Raw genomic sequence first — 22,500 nt, forward strand, 5'->3', positions numbered from 1 at the left:
TAATCTGTCGTAGTCTCCTTCTATAACTGTGTTTTCTGTCCTAGTCTACTTCTATAACTTGACTGTGTTTTTCTGTCCTAGTCTACTTCTATAACTTGACTGTGTTTTCTGTCCTAGTCTACTTCTATAACTTGACTGTGTTTTCTGTCCTAGTCTACTTCTATAACTTGACTGTGTTTTCTGTCCTAGTCTACTTCTATAACTTGACTGTGTTTATCTGTCCTAGTCTACTTCTATAACTTGACTGTGTTTTCTGTCCTAGTCTACTTCTATAACTTGACTGTGTTTATCTGTCCTAGTCTACTTCTATAACTTGACTGTGTTTTCTGTCCTAGTCTACTTCTATAACTTGACTGTGTTTATCTGTCCTAGTCTACTTCTATAACTTGACTGTGTTTATCTGTCCTAGTCTACTTCTATAACTTGACTGTGTTTATCTTTCCTAGTCTACTTCTATAACTTGACTGTGTTTATCTGTCCTAGTCTACTTCTATAACTTGACTGTGTTTATCTTTCCTAGTCTACTTCTATAACTTGACTGTGTTTATCTGTCCTAGTCTTCTTCTATAACTTGACTGTGTTTATCTGTCCTAGTCTACTTCTATAACTTGACTGTGTTTATCTGTCCTAGTCTTCTTCTATAACTTGACTGTGTTTATCTTTCCTAGTCTACTTCTATAACTTGACTGTATTTTCTGTCCTAGTTTACTTCTATAACTCTAACTGTGTTTATCTTTCCTAGTCTACTTCTATAACTTCGGAATGCCTGACTTTGGGGTGTCAGCTCTGGACGGAATGCTGGATGCGGTGAAAGTTCTGGCATTTTCCGTGAGCGAGGGGAAAGTGGCCGTGCACTGCCATGCTGGACTTGGAAGGACAGGCAAGTCTCATGTTCCATACCCTCAACCAATCAGGACTCTCGTATCGGATAACCACCAATGAAAATAGTCTCACCTCTCTACCATTGACAAATCACAGCTAATACCACCAATGAAAATACTCACACCTTTATATAGTGCAGGTTGTCTTTATGTTGTTTTGGATCAAAGTGTCTGCATTGCACCTGACCTTTATATTATAATATAAGTATTACTGTACATCCCAGGATGTGTGTGTGTTTGTTTATGTGTGTGTTTATGTGTGTGTGTGTGTGTTTATGTGTGTCTGTGTGTCTGTTTGTGTCTGTGTGTGTGTGTGTGTGTCTGTGTGTTTATGTGTCTGTGTGTGTGTGTTTATGTGTGTGTGTGTTTATGTGTATGTGTGTGTGTGTGTGTGTGTGTGTGTGTGTGTGTGTGTGTATGTGTGTGTGTGTGTGTGTGTGTGTGTGTGTGTGTCTGTTTGTGTCTGTGTGTGTGTGTGTGTGTCTGTGTGTTTATGTGTCTGTGTGTGTGTGTTTATGTGTGTGTGTGTGTGTGTTTATGTGTATGTGTGTGTGTGTGTGTGTGTGTGTGTGTGTGTGTGTGTATGTGTGTGTGTGTGTGTGTGTGTGTGTGTGTGTGTGTGTGTGTGTGTCTCAGGCGTGCTGATAGCGTGTTACCTGGTGTACACCCTCCACATCAGCGCCAGCGAGGCGGTGCACTACGTGCGCATCAAGCGCCCGCGCTCCATCCAGACCCGCGCCCAGATCAGCCTGGTCTTCGACTTCGCCCGCCTCCTGGGCAGCCAGCTGCTGCAGTACCCGTGCCTGACGCTCCGCCACGGCAACCCCTTCAGCCTGGGGCAGTACCTCCAGCGCCAAGCGCTCCTCCTCCACGGCAGCCAGGCACGCAGCCTCAAACACACACCCAAGATCGTGCACCTGCTCTGCTGCCAGCTCACCGCCATCGCCCTGGGAGACGATAGCCCTGATGAGGTCAGTGGTTAGGCCTGAGAGTCAGAAAGGTCAAAGGTTAAAGGTTAGGACTGACAGGTCAGGCCTGAGAGGTCAGAAAGGTTAAAGGTTAGGCCTGAGAGAGTCGGTAAAGGTCAAAGGTCAAAGGTTAGGCCTGAGAGGTCAGAAAGGTTAAAGGTTAGGCCTGAGAGAGACTGTAAAGGTCAAAGGTTAGGCCTGAGAGAGTCGGTAAAGGTCAAAGGTTAGGCCTGAGAGGTCAGAAAGGTTAAAGGTTAGGCCTGAGAGAGACTGTAAAGGTCAAAGGTTAGACCTGAGAGAGACTGTAAAGGTCAAGGGTCAGGCCTCAGTGAGACTGTAAAGGTCAAGGGTCAGGCCTGGCATAGCATAGGTTTCCTTTGTCTGAAGCTTTTCAGTATAACAAAAGCAGGCCAGAATCTAACCTGTGTTCCCGTGGGCATTGTAGCCCGTAAACGGGGGGCTTATTTGCTCGCATCACAGTGCCCCCCTCCTTTGTTTGCATAATTCAAAAGAAGTAGACTGTGCTTCTCCAGCTGCGCAAATAACCGAAACAATAATACCACTGCAGGTCTATGACGAGCTGGAGAGGAGGGCGGCCATTTTGGCTCTACAGCGCACTGTGAGGGACACCCTGGTGAAGAAGAAGTTCCTGCCGGTGCTGCGGGAGGAGAGGGACGTGCGGCGCTCCTCGTCCGTGTCCTCCGTGTCGTCATGGGACGAGCCGTTCGGCTTCCTGCAGAGGAAGAGGGAGGTGCTGCTCACCAAGCGTTGCTATAGCGACGGCGACCTCAGCAAGATCACACTCGGTGAGGTAAGACACAGAGAGCCAATCACGATCACACTCGGTGAGGTAAGACACAGACAGCCAATCACAATCACTCTCGGCGAGGTAAGACACAGACAACCAATCACAATCACTCTCAGTGAGGTAAGACACAGACAGCCAATGACAATCACTCTCGGTGAGGTAAGACACAGACAACCAATCACAATCACTCTCGGTGAGGTAAGACACAGACAACCAATCACAATCACTCTCGGTGAGGTAAGACACAGACAGCCAATCACAATCACTCTCGGTGAGGTAAGACACAGACAGCCAATCACGTTCACACTCGGTGAGGTAAGACACAGACAGCCAATCACAATCACTTTCAGTGAGGAAAGACACAGACAGCCAATCACAATCACTCTCGCTGAGGTAAGACACAGACAGCCAATCACGTTCACACTCGGTGAGGTAAGACACAGACAGCCAATCACAATCACTCTCGGTGAGGTAAGACACAGACGGCCAATCACAATCCCTCTCTGTGAGGTAAGACACAGACGGCCAATCACAATCACTCTCGGTGAGGTAAGACACAGACAGTTAATCACAATCAACCTTAGTGAAGTACGAAACAGACAGCCAATCAAAATCACTCTCGTTGAGGTAATACACGGAAAACCAATCAAAATGCAAACATACAGTATAAGTATATGTTTATCCAAGCATCATATCTATAAACAATTCTGAAGCATTCACATTTTATATTGACTCTTAAAGGATGATGACTTCATGGCCCAATCCGTCATGATGGCGGAAACTCAGAAGGAGAACCCGGAGCTGCTCTGCGAGCTGCGTGACATGAAGACCCCCGTCCCTCCGCTGTACGCACTGACCAGGGAGCAGTGGGCCCAGGAGGTGGAGAAGCTGGCACGCTACCGCGCCTGCACCCCGATGCTGTACAACGGAGTCGCCGCCAAGAGGCCCAAGTGTAAGATGAAGAAGACCCACACACTGGCCAAGAACAGCTCCAGCATGGAGGTGCGTAAACAGTGTGTGTGTGTGTATGTGTTTGTATGTGTGTGTGTGTGTGTATGTGTGTGTGTGTGTGTTTGTATGTGTGTGTGTGTGTGTGTGTGTGTGTGTGTGTGTGTGTGTGTGTGTATGTGTTTGTGTGTGTGTGTATGTGTGTGTGTGTGTGTTTGTGAGTGTGTGTATGTGTGTGTATGTGTGTGTGTGTCTGTGTGTGTGTGTACTTGCGTACGTGTGTGTGTGTGTGTGTGTGTGTGTGTGTGCGTGTGTGTGTGTGCGTGTATGTGTGTGTGTATGTACATTTAACTGATGACTTAACTTCACAGCTCCAGAGAAATCAGCGGAATACCGGCCAGGTGTCCATAGTGAGGGTGGTTGCCAGGGCGATGGCACAGCAGTATCCTCCCGAGGACCGAGTGCTCGCTAAAGTCGCTGTCTTACAGGTGAGAAACCCCAGGAGTCTGATGGGAAGGCACCCTCACCTGGTCACGTGGTCTGGTAAAGACTGAGAACTCATAATTTACAAGGAAACTGTATTTATACAAATAAAGTTTATTATTAGATCTACTACACGTGGTGGCTGCCATTTGAAACAAACCTTTTCTGTTGATATCAATTTATCTTGATTATAAATTGACAAAAAGAACTAATGAAAATAAATTAATTTAACAAAACTATTTAACTTCATGAGAGCTAGTAGTTAAATTTTCTTGGGCTAAACAGCATGGTGAATGGCATCATGTGACCTGAGGTGCACTCATCCCGTCTCACAGTCTCACACACTCTCCTGATTCAGTCATGTGACTCGAGGTGCACTCATCCTGTCTCACACACTCTCCTGATTCCCAGGATGAACTGAACAAGAACGTGTGCGGCTGGGCAACCATCGCCATGGAAACGGACCCTAAAGTCCTCGCCCATCTCCTGTGGACCTGGTTAGACCGGCTCAAGGTCAGAGGTCGTCACACTTAGGCCCTGAATCACAACATGGGCTCTTGGCTTTTCTTCTGAACTCTGCACAATATGTGCACCAGCTTAACCATCTTGTTACGCCTTTTTGGTAAATCAGTATGTTACAGGTTTCTCACTGATCTCAGATCGCTGGTGTCTGTATGTGTGTGTGTATGTACAGTGTACATATGCTGAGTATGTATGTGACAAGATTCTCTACTAACTCACCTCTTCTGTTCATGAGTAGGAGCCTGTTCTGAGTCCCAGTGACGTCCAGATGTTGATTTCAACCCAGACAAACCAGAGCCCCCTTCATGTCTTACAGAAGGTGAGATACCACCATCAGCAGGGGAGAGTTGCCAGATCCTGTGTTGTTTCAGCATTATCGCTATGGACTCTGTGTTGTACACCTGTGCTTAATGCATGTGTACCTATCATCCTTACCAATCTGTTCACGTGTTTGTCAGAACCAACGCTGCACCATTTCCTGTCTACTGCGCTGTATCTGTCAAGTCACAAGTCTGTGTCCAAGGCAAGAGGACAGTATGCTAAATCATCTTATAAGAGCGCTAACCAGGGTAAGTATAAGTATGTGGATCTGTTTGTGTGTGTGTGTGTGTGTGTGTGTGTGTGTGTGTGTGTGTGTGTGTGTGTGTGTGTGTGTGTGTGTGTGTGTGTGTGTGTGTGTGTGTGTGTGTGTGTGTGTGTGCAGTGCAAGAGTAGCCTATTTCTTTGAAACTTCCCTTGTAAAAGCGCTCCCTTTCATCTTTCCTTGTCCTCCAGCGCCCTCTGCAGGATATTGAGAACAGTGCGGAATTGCTGCAGATATTCAGGAACGCGATCAGAGATCATCTCCTGGCCAATGCGCTTTCCCGCAACACACAAACACAATCCGGCGCAGATACATTGGCCAACACCCACGGCTGATTACATTCATAACACTTTCTTTCTACACACACACGGGTCAGGTGAAGGGAAGACGGAACAGGGGAAATCTTGGTGAAAAATACTGAGATAGAGTTTTGTGACACAATTACATTTTGTTTGTAGACTGATACTTGTTTGGAAAATGAATAAATCTTTTTACATTTGAAACTCAATCCTGTATGCCTATAGCTTAAGCCTATTATATCTCTCTGTGTGGTCTAAGTGTGTTTGTGTCTGGTTGAACGTTAACTTAGCCTATAAAATCGGTTAATAGATCAGAAAGTAGCCAGCAGAAACAGTACGATTTAAGTCCATGAAAAGTATTCACAGTTTAATTACAAAGGTTTCCACTAAGACTGTTAACATAGCAAAATTCACAGTCATGCTTCATAAAGGAGGGCTTTCTCTGAAGATTGGGAAGGTATGTCGAAATCATTTAAATGAATCTTTATGCCAGTCAGAGGACGTCACTATGACAACGTCGTCATGGCGAACCAAAGGAAAAGTTCTAAACAATCAGTATTTTAAACCTGCTGGTCAAGGAGCTTCGGGGGAGTGCGGAGTGGCCAATTTAATCCTCTACTTAGTTAAGGCAAAGGCCTTAATTAAGGTATATAAGGTAAGGTATTTTGGAAGGCTATTTCAACTTTTTCAATATGACATTGGAAATAGATTAAATTTAAACCGATCGGATGATAACCAGTAAAAGGCAGCTGGGTAGGCTAAATTCTTCATTGTTATTATACGTTAATCATATTGTTCATATGTTGTATAGCGTGGTAAGTTAAAATCTGTGCACATAAACAATGAGTTAGACACTCTCAGATGAGCTTGCTCAGGTGGGCATGGCTGTCTGTTGTATTAGTGTATCAACAGTGATGGCAGAAGCAAAACCATCTTACTGAGATCGGAAGACATTGCTAGAATCTCTGTAGGTTTAGGCTGTCGTCGCTAAGAGACGTGACACGACAAGCGAATATTGTTACGTAATATTATGACGCTAAAAGCGGTCTTTTTATACTCATTAAAATCTCGATCACCCGAAGTTCACCTGCACTTGCTGATCATTTACACCAGAGGTAAGTAGCATTGTAGCATAACCTCTGACTGAGGACCCGTAAAGCCTTCACCCTTTTATATTCCATCAATGACAACGCTATGTGGCAGGTTTTTATGGACTAAGTCTCCCTCTCTCTCACTCTAGATCAATCATGACTGCCAATGATGTGTGGGTGGGTGCCTGGAGGCCCCATCAGCCAAGGGGTACAATTGCAGCCCTCTACAGCAACCCAGGGCCCAAATATGCCCTTCCCGGGGCTACAGGTAAAGTATTTGCCCCCATAAAAGGCAACAGAACTAGTCTGTCTAGAACGATTTAATTTGCAAGCCAAATTATATTCCTTTGTCCTGATTTTCTGTAGGTCTTAACAACCATGACCCACGGAAGCTGAAAGGTCCCGCCTTCAGCTTTGGGACGCGCCATCGCCTGTTCAGCTCCGACTGCTCGCCCGGTCCGGGCTACCTTGTGCCCTCCAACATCACTCGCGTGGGCAGAGACGGCACGCCAGCGTACTCCCTCTACAGCCGCCGCAAGGACCCTCAGCTGTTCCAAACACCTGGACCAGGTGTGCCACGCACACACACGCGTTCACATCGCCACGCACGGTGGACAAACCAAACATCAACTCCAATCAATGTTGTGCTCTGTTTCAGGCCGATACAACCCGGAAAATTCCGGAAAGATGGCGTACCACTCTCCTCCCGCCTACTCGCTGTCTGCTCGCACCAGAGGGTTCAGGAACGACCAGACCCCAGGTACACACACACACACCACCTTCATGCAGTCTGTCTCTCTGTCTATATTACGGAGGATAAATCCTCAGAACAAACGCCCTCTTCAAAACAGCACTTGAGGATTAGGACACAGAGTGAACAAGACTTCATGAGGTCTCTCTCTCTCTCTCTCCCTCGTTCACTTAGGGCCCGCTGCGTACATGCTCCCCCCTGTGCTGGGCCCGATCACTGTGAACAAGGCCTCGGCTCCAAACTTCACCCTGACTGGCCGCAGTAAGATTGGCAGCTTCAGTGAGGACCTGCAGAAGGTGAGTCTCACTCAGTTCAGATAAAAAGGGGTTCCTTCCAAACACTCACGTAAGAGAGGGGTCCGTGGAACAGGTTATAATAAGCCTTACCCCACCCACCTCTGAGTATACCTCGGACACTTTGTCTACATACTGTAACTATCTGTGTGCGATGAGCCTCTCCATGTAAACTTGATTTCAGGAGGTCATGACCTTGTGTTCTGCTTGCTCTGTGTGTGTGTGTGTGTGTGTGTGTGTGTGTGTGTGTGTGTGTGTGTGTGTGTTTGTGCGTGTGTTACAGACTCCAGGGCCAGGGTCCTACAGGGTGGTGGACCCCAGCACCTACACACAGAAGGCTCCTCAGTACAGCATGATCGGCCGAAACAGCATGCCTGGAGACACCACCAGGAAGCCTGGACCAGGAGCTCACCATCCTGAGCAGGTAGAGCATGGAACACACACACACACACATACACACACACACACACACACACACACACACATCAGTAACACAAAAACACACACACACACACACACACACACACACACACACACACACACACACACACACACACACACGCATTCTAATGTCTGTCCTTCTCCCCTCTCAGGTGACCTTCACCAGGAACAAAGCCCCAAGCTTCTCATTCGGAATCCGCCACTCGGAGTACATCGCCCCTCTCATCCCAGATGTGCCTGAATAGACAAAGCCTCCTTCAACCATGTTAGAATAAATATGATCCCTGCAGGAATAAAGCTTGGCTAACGGGCAACTGGGTGTGTGTTCATTGTCCTGGAATGGCATAACAAAGTCACCACTGTCATAGCTTACATGTTAAAGCACATTGAAAAGACAGCGATAAAAGCTGTAGGGACACATTGCCATTGGAAGACCTCGAGTATAAACCAGAAGGTAAAGAAGGAACTAAGACGAAACCTGTGTTATATTCATGATTACCACTTTTATTGACAACATTGCAACACCTTTCCATAACTTTTCAAGGGACCTTAATGAAATGTCCTTGACCTACCCAACCTTTCCCGCACTTTACTCCACAGGTTGGGCCTAATTAATGAATAAAACCTTTTCCGTTCCTTTTCTAAAAGACAAGTTAGAGCCAGAGGATTTCTTACTGTATCACGCAGCAAAAGTTCCCACAGTGCAACATTATCCACGGAAGAATAGGCTCCAATAACACATTAGACCTGTCCGTGACAATCAAATTTCTTTTCTTTTCCATTTTGAAATTCCATGACATTTCCAGGACATGATCGTGGATCAAGGGACTGCCATTTAATTTTAATTAGCCTAACTAATAGGTCTTATTAACTTATTTAATATCAGTCATGACCTTTCACATGTGGTCACAGCCTGGCACTTACTTATTCTGTGCTTTTACGTTGTACCCCATGTACTCATATTGTACATGAGGCTAGAAACAGGATGTAGGTCTATTTAAAAAATGTTTTATTTACTGTCTTCTGGTTCGAAAGAAAACCACCAGTCATCTTTTTAGTTTATCTTCACTGCACTGCTTCTTCAGGCATAATTACCCAACCATGTTTTGGAAATAAAACACACTACATTGGGACAGATGTCTGACAGCGAAAAACTGTTATTTCTGTCAGGCAGACTCTAAGACATCCCTTCACTCAGTTTGGTCCTTCCCCCTAAGCGTCTGTGCGTTGCATAGGAACAAGACCATTATTCAGGTTGTTAGGATATGTTGGCTTCCTTTAGTTTGCTATGCTAGGATACGAGTAAACTAGCCAAATGGATTTGTTAATTTCTGTAAGTACGAAAGTCAGACTACACACGAGCTTTCAATTCATTTGTAGCGTCGTTTATTAGTGTAGGGGCAGCGCACCAGGCAAAGGTGATATCTTGTATGAGTACTTAAGTGGCTAGTAAGCTATCGGTAGCTAACGTTAGCATGCTGGGATCTGAGCTAACTTTGTCAGTTATCAGAATTAAACGAGTTTGACTCAAGCTAAGGGTCATGAATTGATTCGCTTGATAAGTAAATCAAACGCAGAATGTCGAATTAAAAGCAACCCGATGCACTGTCAAGTTGCCGCCGTAGCGTTAGATAGGTTGTGTAACGTTATCTGTCAGTTACTAAAACCCAATCGAACAAGTAACTTATCGCTAGCAAACGAAGTAAGCTAGCTTATAAAGCTGGCAGATAGGTAACTAGCTGGGTCATAGTATTAGGGTGTTGCGTGGCTTTCCGGATAATCCTCTCCAAGAACCAGTAAGCGCCAGAGAGAACAGCTGCAGGCAGCGAGTCTCTATTCGTGTCGGGGCCGGTAGAATGGCCGGAGATGCGGGCGAAATCCCGGATCTGGACCTGGAGAAGTATGATGCGGATGAACATGTGAAGATCATCTGCCTGGGGGACAGTGCGGTGGGGAAGTCGAAGTAAGCTGGGAGTCATCTCCGTGACACAACCTCCCTGCTGCATACTGCATACAGATAATGATTCTGACTTCTTGCACAAAAAGATGTCTTAAACTGTGTTTGCACTTAAGAAACGTAGTTAATGCTGAAGCAGTTATTGTGGCATGCTAACCCCTTGTTTGAAGTTCAACAGGTTATTTGTTGTTTCAGGTTGATGGAGAGGTACCTAATGGATGGCTAGTATCCTTTTCATAAATGACACAACTGGCAATGTGTAAATGCTCATATGAGAAAATGTAAAGAAACAGTTTTTAAACATACTGTTTAATCACTTAAGTTTATCGTCAAGAGTTCCTCTTTCCTCAAAGTTTCTATCAGTCGGCCTCAGCAGTTGTCCACATATGCGCTGACTCTGTACAAGCACACTACTACAGTCAACGGGAAAACTGTCCTCGTAGGTAGGTATGCGTGTGTGTGTGTGTGTGTGTGTGTGAGAGTGTGTCTGTGACTGTGTTAAAGAAAATTGTCCTCGTAGGTACTAGGTATGCGTTCACCACGTCCAATAGACATACACAGCTGCCGTTCTTGACACCCGTCCAGAGACACACACACACACACACACACACACACTCATTAAAATAGAAACCGGTGTTAATTCCTTGGGCTTTGTGTCATTTTTAAAGGACGCTGAATTTGGGTGATCAGATAATTATGGAGATCTAAATACGGATTGATTTTATCAGACATTTGTTAAGTAAAAGTTTATGACAGATAAAATGTTGGAATATTTGAAACAATATTATAGGTAATATTGTGTAGTATTATAGTAAAGTGTGTGTTTGTAAAACGTTGTAATATTTTAAAGACTATTATAGTTTTGTGTAGTATTATAGTAATGTGTGTGTTTGTTTATGCCCCAAAGACTTCTGGGATACTGCAGGGCAGGAGCGTTTCCAGAGCATGCACCCATCATACTACCACAAGGCCCACGCTTGCATCATGGTAAATCACACACACACACACACACACACATACACACACATACACACACACACACACACACACACACACACATACACACACGCGCTGTCACACACACACACACACACACACACATACACACACATACACACACACACACACACACACACACACATACACACACGCGCTGTCACACACACACGCTCTCACACGCGCTCACACACGCTCACACACGCACACAGACGCACACATGCCCGCACACACAGACACACACACAGACACAGACACAAACAGACACAGACACATCTAAACACCCTCATCAGTCATTACAGTACCACACTTTTAGACATCACTCAATTCGAGCCCTTTGAGCAGTATGTAAACCTGAACACCTCATTAATCCCATCTGTTGTGTGGTAATGCCTCCATAGTATATCATGGCAGACATAAAAATGTGTGTGTGTGTGTGTGTGTGTGTGTGTGTGGGGGGGGTGCGTGTGTGGGGGGTGCGTGTGTGGGGGGTGCGTGTGTGGGGGGTGCGTGTGTGGCGGGCGTGCGTGGCGGGCGTGCGTGTGGCGGGCGCGTGTGTTTGTGTGTGTGTGTGGGGGGGGGGGTGCGTGCGTGTGTGTGTGTGTGTGTGTGTGTGTGTGTGTGTGTGTGTGTGTGTGTGTGTGTGTGTGTGTGTGTGTGTGTGTGTGTGTGTGTGTGTGTGTGTGTGTGTGTGTGTGGGGCAGGTGTTTGATGTACAGAGGAAGATCACCTACAGGAACCTGGCCAACTGGTACAAGGAGCTGAGGGACTACCGGCCTGAGATCCCCTGTCTGGTGGTGGCCAACAAAATAGATGGTGAGTCCCTGGGACCACTCTACTGCCATCTCCAGAGTGTTTGTTTGAGAGTTTTGATGTGCTCTTACTGTGTGTGTGTGTGTGAAGTGGCACTTTTGTTTGAGAGTTTTGATGTTATCTGACAGTGTGTGTGTGTGTGTGTTTGAAGTGGCACTTTTGTTTCTGAGAGTTTTGATGTGATGTGATGTGATGTGATGTGTGTGTGTGTGTGTGTGTGTGTGTGTGTGTCTGTGTGTGTGTGTGTGTGTGTGTCTGTGTGTGTGTGTTTCCAGCCCACATGAAGGTGACCCAGAGAGTTTTGATGTGATGTGTTTTAGGGCTGTAACGATACACCTACCTCACGATTCGATTCGTATCACGATTCTTGACCCACGGTTCGATACACCCCACGATATTATTATTATTTAATTTTTTTTCACATTAGAATAAGTATGAGCTATAAAAAAATTAAGAAACAATTTATAACCAAATATTGAGGTTTTTATTACTCAAAGCAATGCTGTTGAAAAACATTCAACAAACTTCTGAAAAAGTAGGCTTGAACATAGCCTAAAAATATGAGGGAAACAACACATAAATAACCAAATAACTTAAACTATGATGGCAGTGTATCGCCAAATGTGACAGACCCTAACTGCCACGTATTTTATGAACAGGGCCCAGGCTAATCAAATGAATGAATATCGAGGAGGCAAGAGTTTAGCAAAATAAAACGTTTTATTTCTGTAGTTTAATAAATATCTGGTCACTGGTATTAAATGACATGACAAAAACAGTTCTCACACACGCACACCCTCATACACTCATCATAGTTACCAACGATTACCCGCAATATACAGGCTACTGGCAACAGTAACACACCCACCAAAAAGAGCTATAAGATCTGGAATAACCCAACTGACGCACACGAACCAGAGCAATCAAACGTGTTACAATGTTTCAGAACACTACACACATTAGTGAATAGCCGCCACACTACTACACCACGTATTATGGTATGCACTTCCACACAATGCGCACACTTGGGAACCACTACAAACTGAACGTTAGGGTTACACAGTAACCCCGTACATCACAAGATGGCCGTTAAGTAACGAAAGCACACACACACACACATTCATACAAACAAAATACAGAAAGATCCAAAGAAAGTAACATAAAGTACTGGTGGCTCTCTCACAGCCTATTAACTCAAAACAATTTAAGAATGGGAAAACAGTGGTCAAAACTCGACGCAGTGTACGTCTTTTTCTGAGGGAGCGTTAGACCACCCGCAACCAAAACTCCGGAGAGGGAGAGGGAGAGACAGCTACGGAGCAATTAACGCACACACTTCTATTCTCCGTGCAGAGCAGTCCTCCAGCGACAAACAATCCGGCAACCACGCGCCAACAATTCAAATGGCCGATTCAAATGTCATCTGAGGTAGCCATTGCGCACAGCACACGTGTAGGCTTACTAATGAACCAAACTTTTTGTATCACGTGACCGCTGAGGGCATGTCGCGGTTCTGCCTCCTCGCATCGCGATGCAGGTTCGTTGCCCAGAGTGTCGCGATTTCTCGGTTCGATCCAATATCGTTACAGCCCTAATGTGTGTATGAAGTGGCACTTTTGTTTCTGAGAGTTTTGATGTGATCTCTGTGTGTGTGTGTGTGTGTGTGTGTGTGTGTGTTTCCAGCGGACATGAAGGTGACCCAGAGGAGTTTTAACTTTGCTAAGAAGCAGGGCCTGCCCTTCCACTTTGTGTCCGCAGCAGATGGGACTAATGTGGTGAAGGTGAGCAGTACACACGCACCCACGCACGCACACACGCACACACACACTGACTCTGTCCCCTCCTCCACACACACACACACACACACACACCCACGTTCACACACACACACAAAGCCACACTCACACTCACACTCACTCACACACACACTCACTCACTCACACACACACACACACACACTCACTCACTCACTCACACACACACACACACACACACACTGACTCTGTCCCCTCCTCCACCCAGGTGTTTAAGGACGCCATCCACCGGGCGCTGAGCTACAAGCAGAACTCTGGTGACTTCATGGACGAGGTCATGAGAGAACTAGAGGTGAGAGCCTTGGGTGTGTGCGTGTGTGTGTGTGTGTTTGTGTGTGTGTTTGTGTGTATGTATAGTAAGGTCTGTCTGTCTGTGAGAGCAGTGTTGTTAGACCTGTCTGTTTGCTGTGTGGTCTGTAAGAGCCGTGTAGTAAGTCTGTCTGTCTGTCTGTCTGTCTGTCTGTCTGTCTGTCTGTCTGTCTGTCCGTGAGTGCGAGCTGTGTAGTAAGGTCTGTCTGTCTGTCTGTCTGTCTGTCTGTCTGTCTGTCTGTCTGTCTGTCTGTCTGAGGGCTGTGTAGTAAGGTCTGTCTGTCTGTCTGTCTGTGAGAGCTGTGTAGTAAGGTCTGTCTGTCTGTCTGTCTGTCTGTCTGTCTGTGAGTGCTGTGTAGTAAGGTCTGTCTGTCTGTCTGTGAGTGCTGTGTAGTAAAGTCTGTCTGTCTGTCTGTCTGTCTGTCTGTCTGTCTGTGAGAGCTGTGTAGTAAGGTCTGTCTGTCTGTCTGTCTGTGAGAGCTGTGTAGTAAGGTCTGTCTGTCTGTCTGTGAGTGCTGTGTAGTAAAGTCTGTCTGTCTGTCTGTCTGTCTGTCTGTCTGTCTGTGAGAGCTGTGTAGTAAGGTCTGTCTGTCTGTCTGTCTGTGAGAGCTGTGTAGTAAGGTCTGTCTGTCTGTCTGTGAGTGCTGTGTAGTAAAGTCTGTCTGTCTGTCTGTCTGTCTGTCTGTCTGTCTGTCTGTCTGTGGGAGCTGTGTGGGCTGGGTAGTAAGGTCTGTCTGTCCGTCTGTCTGTCTGTGAGAGCTGTGTAGTAAGGTCTGTCTGTCTGTCTGTCTGTGAGGGCTGTGTAGTAAAGTCTGTCTGTCTGTCTGGGAGTGCTGTGTAGTAAAGTCTGTCTGTGTGTCTGTCTGTGAGGGCTGTGTAGTAAAGTCTGTCTGTCTGTCTGGGAGTGCTGTGTAGTAAAGTCTGTCTGTGTGTCTGTCTGTCTGTCTGTGAGAGCTGTGTAGTTAGGTCTGTCTGTCTGTCTGTGAGTGCTGTGTAGTAAGGTCTGTCTGTCTGTCTGTGAGTGCTGTGTAGTAAGGTCTGTCTGTCTGTCTGTGAGTGCTGTGTAGTAAGGTCTGTCTGTCTGTCTGTGAGTGCTGTGTAGTAAGGTCTGTCTGTCTGTCTGTGAGTGCTGTGTAGTAAGGTCTGTCTGTCTGTCTGTCTCGTCCACAGAACTTTGAGCTGGAGCAGAGGGATGACGATTCTGAGAAAGATGAAGATGAAGAACCCAAAGAGGAGAAGCCTGGGTCAGCGTGATCTGTGGGCACACACACACACACACACACACACACACACACACACACACACACACACACACACACACACACACACACACACACACACACAGAAAGCCTTAAGGCCTGTGCTGAATTGTGTATGATGACCTGACAGTCGAATGTGATGTGCTGTAAATCCGTACGTCATGAGACGCTAGAGATTGTGTGTGTGTGTGTGTGTGTGTGTGACAATACTGAAGTAATGTGTAGAATGTGAAATATGTGTGTGTTTGATCATACTGAATGTTTCTGGATGTGTGTGTGTGTGTGTGTGTGTGTGTGTGTGTGTGTGTGTGTGTGTGTGTGTACTGTAGACACGCTCAGGAGCATGTGAAGGAGGAGGTGATGTCACACAGGTAGTTGGTCCTGAGGGTTTCATAACCGCCCATCCTACCACACAGGCTCCAAAGCTTTGGCTTCCAAACGCATTTGTGTGTGTGTGTGTGTGTGTGAGTAGGTGTGTGTCTGTGTGTAGGTTTGTGTGTGTCTGTGTGTTTGTGTCGCATTCCTACTCCATTTGAACTTCCTCAGACTCCAAGCAGCTCTCACTCTCTCACATGTTTGAAGGAACCCAGGCAGAACCCATTGGGTGTCTGTGTGTGTGTGTGTGTGTGTGTGTGTGTGAGTGATCTCACATGTTTGAAGGAACCATGGCAGAACCCATTGGGTGTGTCTCTTGGTTCTCTAAGGAATGAGACGAAGCGACCAAAATGATGTGATCCAATTATCCATGCCAGTTCAGGTGTACACAAGAGATAGTAGGCACAGTTGTGTGTGTGTGATCTTCGTGTTAATGTGTGTGTGTGTGTGTAAGTTAAGGGTGTCTCCAGTGAGTCTTATGTTCCTTTAGGGACAGGTTCAACAGTACTGTATCATGGGAGCTGTGTGTGTGTGTGTGTGTGTGTGTGTGTGTGTGTGTGTGTGTGTGTGTGTGTGTGTGTGTGTGTGTGTGTGTGTGTGTGTGTACGTCTGTGTGTGTGTGTGTGTGTGTGTGTGTGTTGTTTGAATATCATGAACAAAATAGGGTTTGCAATTTCCAGCAAAGCACTGACGAGACCATTTGAGTAACAGCACACACACTCACAGATACACAAGCCAGGATTGGCTTCAAAATAACTATGAATGACTACCACAGCCATTGGACCATTGCCTCTGTGTGTGTGTGTGTGTGTGTGTGTGTGTGTGTCTGTTCAAGTGTGTGTATGTGTGTGTGTGTGTGTGTGTGTGTGTGTGTCTGTGCGTGTGTGCGTGCGTGTGTGTGTGTGTGTGTGTGTGTGTGTGTGTGTGTGTGTGTGTGTGTGTGTGTGTGTATTAGTGTGTGTGAGAGCCTGAGAGCCTGAGAATGAGCTGAGTGTCGGCTGCTACTTGTCTTCCTCCCTCGAGAGGCAAGCAGGCTCAGGTCTGGTTGATGAGTGTGAAGTCGAGTACTGCCACGTGGTTTGGTGATTGGCTCACACGGCCATCGGCAAGGCAACGTGATGCTTCATGGGCCCGTTGTCATAGAAACATACTGCATACTACACACAGAATCTGACCACTGTTGGCTAGGGATCCATACTCCACAAGCTGTGAAAGGAACTTCAAATCAAAACACATGTAAACGCAATTATTGATTTTATTTTTGATTTTTTGTGTGTGTGTTTTGCACAAGTGCTTTATTGACTTTATTGACGTTGCTTTTATTGTTGTGTACTGTATACTTTATTTGAAACTGAAACCATCCAGAACTGAACTTCAAACGTACATTTTTACCGACCATATTTAAACTGAGTATGTATATTTAATAAAGGAAATAAAGTAAGAGCTGAAAGTACACTGCTTCTCAGAGACTTCTTCCTCTTTGCTCCAGTCGGCTGACTGAGCTCCACTCTCACAGTGTCTCTAAATGTCTCCATCTAATCCTTTAACTCTCTGTCTCTAAAAGTCTCCATCTAACACTTTAACTCTGCAGATTTATAAGATTCTACTCTTGAACATGTCTCATAACCAGTGGCGGCTCCTGAAAACATTCTCAGTGGGGGCAATCTCTTTGATAATGATTAAGGCGACCCATTCGGTAGGTGCAGTAAGGCAAGCAAGACAATTGTATCAATTTGTTGTTAGCTGATTAACTCATACAGCAATACCCTTTTTGTCCACTAGATAGCAGCACACAACAGAAAGATTTCCCCTCTAGCTACATAGAGTAGCTATAGGTACAGGTGGGAAGCTATAGGAGAAAGTTGTACCCAGGAGCCTTCATAAGCAAAAATGGTGTGGCTCCACAATAAGTTATCCCACTTATTCATTATTTACATTACTCAAATGTATGTGTGGAGTATATGAGTGAGTGTGTGTGTGTGGGCAAGTGTTGTGCGCATGATTGAGCTTCCATGACAAGCTATCGTGACACCATGATGACACAAACACAGCAAGGACATACAGCCAGACGGATAGACTCTCCTCTCTAGTGGTATATTGTGAGAGGTGAAACTCCTCTCTTCTCACCATGGCAAGAAAAAGGAATGTTGCCCTTTAAGAGACAGGACAGGAGATAGACACAGAATGCACAGGAGATAGAAGCAGACAGTAGATAGACACAGACAAGAGGTACAAATGTGTCTATAGATCAGCTTGGAGTGGAGCGCTGGTGGCGCAGTGGTAGTGTCCACGCTCCACATCACCATGGTCACCAGTTCAAACCTCAACGCTGGGAGAAGGTGGAGAGGACCTGGTGGACTCAGAGGCCCTGAAGCAGGTGTGACGGTGAGGATGGATGCAGGTGTGACGATGGATCACAAGGAGAAAGACATGGGGGGGCTTACTTGGCCCCCCGAAACAATTAAGCGGAAAAGCAGGGAGTTATACACTTTTTTCAGTGATCTGACTCAATCCTTAGCCTATAAGCTACTTAAACTGTGTGCCTTCACACTGAACTATATATATATGCACTGTCATGCTCGCCAAAGGGCTCTGTTAGGACAGGTCAGATGCATGACTCACTCACTCACTCACTTCACCACAGTGGGATTTGAACCACTTCCCATCAACATTGCAAACTGCATACTTACCACTGCACCATCAGAATCCTGCCTTCCTATGCATCTCCCATATGTTAGGGTAACTTGTGGGGCACTGAAGCCTAATACGTCAATCATGCCATGCACTTAAATTTGATTGAGGGGACCACTAGGGGCGCTGTAGACAAGAGGTTTCCATTCTTGGAAATGAGCCCTAGTGACTAGTGACTATGTTATGGCAGAGATAGTGACACACACACACACACTCTGAATTTAATCTTCTCTGCATTTTAGTGATACACACAGAGAAGCATTTTAGCGATACATACAGAGAACCACACTAACTCGGAGCAGTGAGCTGCTTTTGAGCACCCGGGAAGCAGTGTTCGGGGTTAGGTGCCTTGCTCAAGATGTAGGCATGGGAGAGCAGTGCTCGGGGATCGAACCGGCCACCCTCTGGTTACCAGCCCGAAACCCTAACCAGTAGGCCAGAGCTGCCCCTTTCTTGCTCAAGGGTGAGGGGTTCCTAACCACTTTGCCTTGCCCTTGATGTAAAAATTCGGGGTCAAGCAAAGATGTAAAATTGAATTCATAAGCACTTATGAAAAGACAACCGCTGTGCTTGCACACACACAGTATGTCAAAAGGCAGACTTGTAAACAAGGTCTTTAAGATGGTAGTGGCAAAAGTTTTGGGGTTTCCTTTAATCCTGTTCCAAGTTCCTAATAATTGTACCATCCGGAGAGTGCGGTGCAGATTTGTCAGACTTGCAGCCATTTCCCATTACGAATCCAAATTGCGTTACCATAACATTTATTGCAAAGTAAATAAACATGAAAAATAAATGCTGATATTTCAGTGTCCTTTTGATCTTTAGTTTTGCTGAGTCATCCAAGACTACAGTTTTTTTTGCTGAGGCATGGCCAAGACTCCAGTTGAGTAGGCTGAGGCTGAAGTCAATGACGGTGTTGCTCTATAATGCTCATATTGTGACTAGAAACAATAGACTGTAGAAGTCGTCATACGTGTGTGATTGTGTGTGTGTGTGTGTGTGTGAGAGACCTTCACTCACAGCAGAAGCCCATGGCACCTCAGACACGGGGAGAAGGCACATCATAATGTGGAGTTGTGTGTGTGTGTGTGTTTGTGTGGAGTTGTGTGTGTGTGTGTTTGTGTGTGTGTGTGTGTGTGTGTGTTTGTGTGTGTGTGTGTGTGTGTGTGTGTGTTTGTGTGGAGTTGTGTGTGTGTGTGTTTGTGTGGAGTTGTGTGGAGTTGTGTGTGTGTGTGTGGAGTTGTGTGTGTGTGTGTGATATCTCACGGTCTGGCCAGCTGGTGATCCGTCCGAGAACAAGGACTTTAAGACGGACTGCAGACTTGTCTTGGACAAGTGTTTGTCCCCCTGGTTTAAAACAGCCAGCTAACACAGGAGAATCAGTTATCCCTGATACAGAACGGCCAGAGAGGAATCAGTTTTCCTTAATTCAGAACGGCCAGAGAAGAATCAGTTTTCCTTCATTCAGAACGGCCAGAGAAGAATCAGTTTTCCTTAATTCAGAACGGCCAGAGAAGAACTAGTGATGCCTAATGTCCGACTCTCATTCCTGAGGAAGAGAGGTAACGTGTAGGTGTTTGTAGGTCACCTGTAGGTGTGTTTAGGTTTGTTCAAAGGTTAGGAGCGGAGTCCCTTATAGAAGTGTTTCGCTCTGAAGCTGAAAACAGTTGAGCACCTCACCTGAATCTTCAACAGCAGCAGCACACACAGAAACACACACACACACACACATTGCACACACACCGATACACACACCACACACAACACACTGCAAACACAGTCAATGAGATGTTGAGGCACATAACAGGGAGCTCATATTTCTAACCATGTTTTTTTTATTTATTGTGCTTTTGTTGATCAGAAAACAAGATGGCCAACCCTACAGAGTAAAGTTGAAGTGAATGATGTGTTTAGTTCTTCTCCTGTTTCCCCAAATTGTCTTTTAATAATATGGTCAACTTACAAAGAAATCAATCTCCATGTCCAGCCATTAAAACCCAAAAGCATCAGAGGTCTGAGCTGCATGCCACTCTTATGGAGTCGGGTAGTGAGGGGGGGGGAGGGGAGTCACACCCTTAATGTACTTCAAGCGAAAATCACATTAATACTTTAATTCAGATTATGGATAAAAATGTAGATGAAAATACCATAAAATCATCAATCAGGTCTGTATAGTCTTTTACAAAACATAAAAATGTATCTGAATCAATTATTTTTTTCTCACCGAAAAAAGTGTCAATGCTGTACATCCAGTGTATGATCTAACCTGCAGTACTCAAGATTACCAGGAGGTGGCACCATAGTGCTGATTCTAACAGCTTAAACATCTCAACAGAAAGAGTCCAAAAGAAAAGCTTTTTTTGTTAAAGAAAAAGAACAATTAAAAGTTTAACTTTTTGGCACATTGTCCTTTTTTTTCTGAGCTCTCACTCCATGACATACAGGAAATTCTAAATAAATAGCTAAATAGAAAAAGGCAAGGAAAAGAAGAGGGCGCATTCAGATGGATTATGGTTCACGTTAGTCTCCAGTGGTGAGATGGTAAATGCTTGTGTGTGTGTGTGTGTGTGTGTGTGTGTGTGTGTCAGTAATCTCACAGTTATAACCACAGCATGCTCACAAGCTGCTGCTGTCGGCTTTGGAGAGGGCTGGCCTCTGTGTGTGTGTGTGTGTGTGTGTCTGTGTGTGTGTGTGTGTGTGAGTGTGTGTGTGTGTGTGTGTGTGTGTGTGAGTGTGTGTATGGGACACTTTAAGTGTAATCTCAACAGTGAAGTGCTCAAAGACTGCTGTCCCCAGGTGTAGTTAAGGGGCAGGGGTGCTGTTTCAGACCCACATGATCTATATGTTAGACTGGGTCTGATATTCCATGTGTGTGTGAGCTGAGGGGTGTGTTGAGGAGGGGGTTGGTGGTGCTGATGTGGGGAGTTAAGTGTTGCCATGACGCCAAGACACCATTCCAAACTCTGGGTCCATTATCCAGCGGCCTTAGCCATGGCAACGGCAATGGGATGCTGATGTTGGGATCACAGTTTTGTTGGTTGTTGAGGAGGGTGACAGGGCCCTAGGAGATAATCGCCATGGAGACGGTGACCTCTCATGATGACTAGGGTGACAGGTCGCCATGGAGACTGTCACCTCGTATGATGACTAGGGTGACAGGTCGCCATGGAGACGGTGACCTCTCATGATGACTAGGCTGACAGGTCTCCATGGATACGGTGACCTCTCATGATGACTAGGCTGACAGGTCTCCATGGAGACGGTGACCTCTCATGATGACTAGGCTGACAGGTCTCCATGGAGACGGTGACCTCTCATGATGACTAGGGTGTCTGAGTGGCTTTGAGCTGATTATCATCATATTTTTAGTGACGGCCAATGAGACGTAGGGATGAGAGATGAGAGCCAACGAGACGTAGGGATGAGAGATGAGAGCCAATGAGACGAAGGGATAAGAGCGCTAAGGACCAATCACATAAGAGAAAGCAGCTGTGCGTGAACAGGAGGATGAGCCGACATAAAGGACGTGGCGTAGAGAGAGAGTGTGTGTGTCTGGTGTGTGTGTGTGTGTGTGAGAGGGTGTGTGTAAGCATGTGTGTGTTTGAACAGTAGGGGGCGGAGCAGGGCAGGATGTTAGCGCACTGAAGATGGATGGCTTGAATGCTAGCACCTTATTTTGTGCAAATCATCCCCTAATTCAGAGTTCATAGAAAGAATAAAATCTTCACCTTTTTCCACAGGTGGGTAACTATGCATATATGCCAAACATTCATATATAGATCTATATATTTTTAGACTTTTAAAAATGTATATGAAAACTATTGTATATACATTGCTTGTAAATGATATAAAAAGCAAATATTTGTATTTTTTTGTCTATATATATACAGCTGAAAGTCATCTTCAGAGGAGTGTGTGTGTCCTTCTTTTCTGTTGAGTTGAGTTCATTTCATCTCAAAGTCAAACTAGGTGAACCGTTTAAAAAAGTCGTCCTCTAAGCATTAGATTTCACAAGCTACAAAATCCAACCGTGGGAGCATAAGACAGAAAAACAACATAAGTGATCACAAAAAAAGTAAATACAAATTGAAATGCAAAAACCAAAAGTATTGTTAAAGGTAATAATTTAGCCCGAATGAAGTGGCCAGTCACAGTAGCCTCCGTAGATTACATCAGGAGTGTGTGTGTGTGTGTGTGTGTGTGTGTGTGTGTGTGTGT

General features: G+C 45.5%; 3 protein-coding genes across 3 annotated transcripts in view; all 3 read left to right on the top strand.

Annotated features, from left to right (window-relative positions):
• LOC308372610 (protein tyrosine phosphatase domain-containing protein 1) overlaps window positions 1-5,528 on the top strand; it is a gene marked incomplete at both ends in the record, with an annotated part of 8,863 nt that extends 3,335 nt beyond the window's left edge. Inside the window, 9 exons of the mRNA XM_080847826.1 lie at window positions 743-880; window positions 1,518-1,852; window positions 2,418-2,660; window positions 3,399-3,659; window positions 3,977-4,093; window positions 4,500-4,601; window positions 4,849-4,929; window positions 5,069-5,179; window positions 5,385-5,528. Of these exons, the coding sequence (XP_080703952.1) occupies window positions 743-880; window positions 1,518-1,852; window positions 2,418-2,660; window positions 3,399-3,659; window positions 3,977-4,093; window positions 4,500-4,601; window positions 4,849-4,929; window positions 5,069-5,179; window positions 5,385-5,528 (1,532 nt within the window). The remainder of the gene's footprint in view (window positions 1-742; window positions 881-1,517; window positions 1,853-2,417; window positions 2,661-3,398; window positions 3,660-3,976; window positions 4,094-4,499; window positions 4,602-4,848; window positions 4,930-5,068; window positions 5,180-5,384) is intronic.
• A 1,211-nt stretch (window positions 5,529-6,739) lies between these two features.
• cimap1b (ciliary microtubule associated protein 1B) lies at window positions 6,740-8,313 on the top strand (the record flags this gene model as incomplete). Its single annotated transcript, XM_080848048.1, has 6 exons — window positions 6,740-6,851; window positions 6,950-7,153; window positions 7,242-7,343; window positions 7,509-7,630; window positions 7,911-8,051; window positions 8,221-8,313. The coding sequence occupies 6 exons, from the start codon at window positions 6,740-6,742 to the stop codon at window positions 8,311-8,313; spliced, it is 774 nt and encodes a 257-aa protein (XP_080704174.1).
• Window positions 8,314-9,924: 1,611 nt separating this feature from the next.
• On the top strand, window positions 9,925-15,591 carry rabl2 (RAB, member of RAS oncogene family-like 2; the record flags this gene model as incomplete). Its single annotated transcript, XM_080847950.1, has 9 exons — window positions 9,925-10,031; window positions 10,221-10,250; window positions 10,389-10,468; window positions 10,933-11,012; window positions 11,726-11,837; window positions 13,518-13,615; window positions 13,857-13,940; window positions 15,128-15,201; window positions 15,546-15,591. The coding sequence occupies 9 exons, from the start codon at window positions 9,925-9,927 to the stop codon at window positions 15,589-15,591; spliced, it is 711 nt and encodes a 236-aa protein (XP_080704076.1).
• Between the last annotated feature and the right edge of the window lie 6,909 nt (window positions 15,592-22,500).

This window comes from Sprattus sprattus (genome assembly GCF_963457725.1).
Source record: "Sprattus sprattus genome assembly, chromosome: 11".
Classification (NCBI taxonomy): domain Eukaryota; kingdom Metazoa; phylum Chordata; class Actinopteri; order Clupeiformes; family Clupeidae; genus Sprattus; species Sprattus sprattus.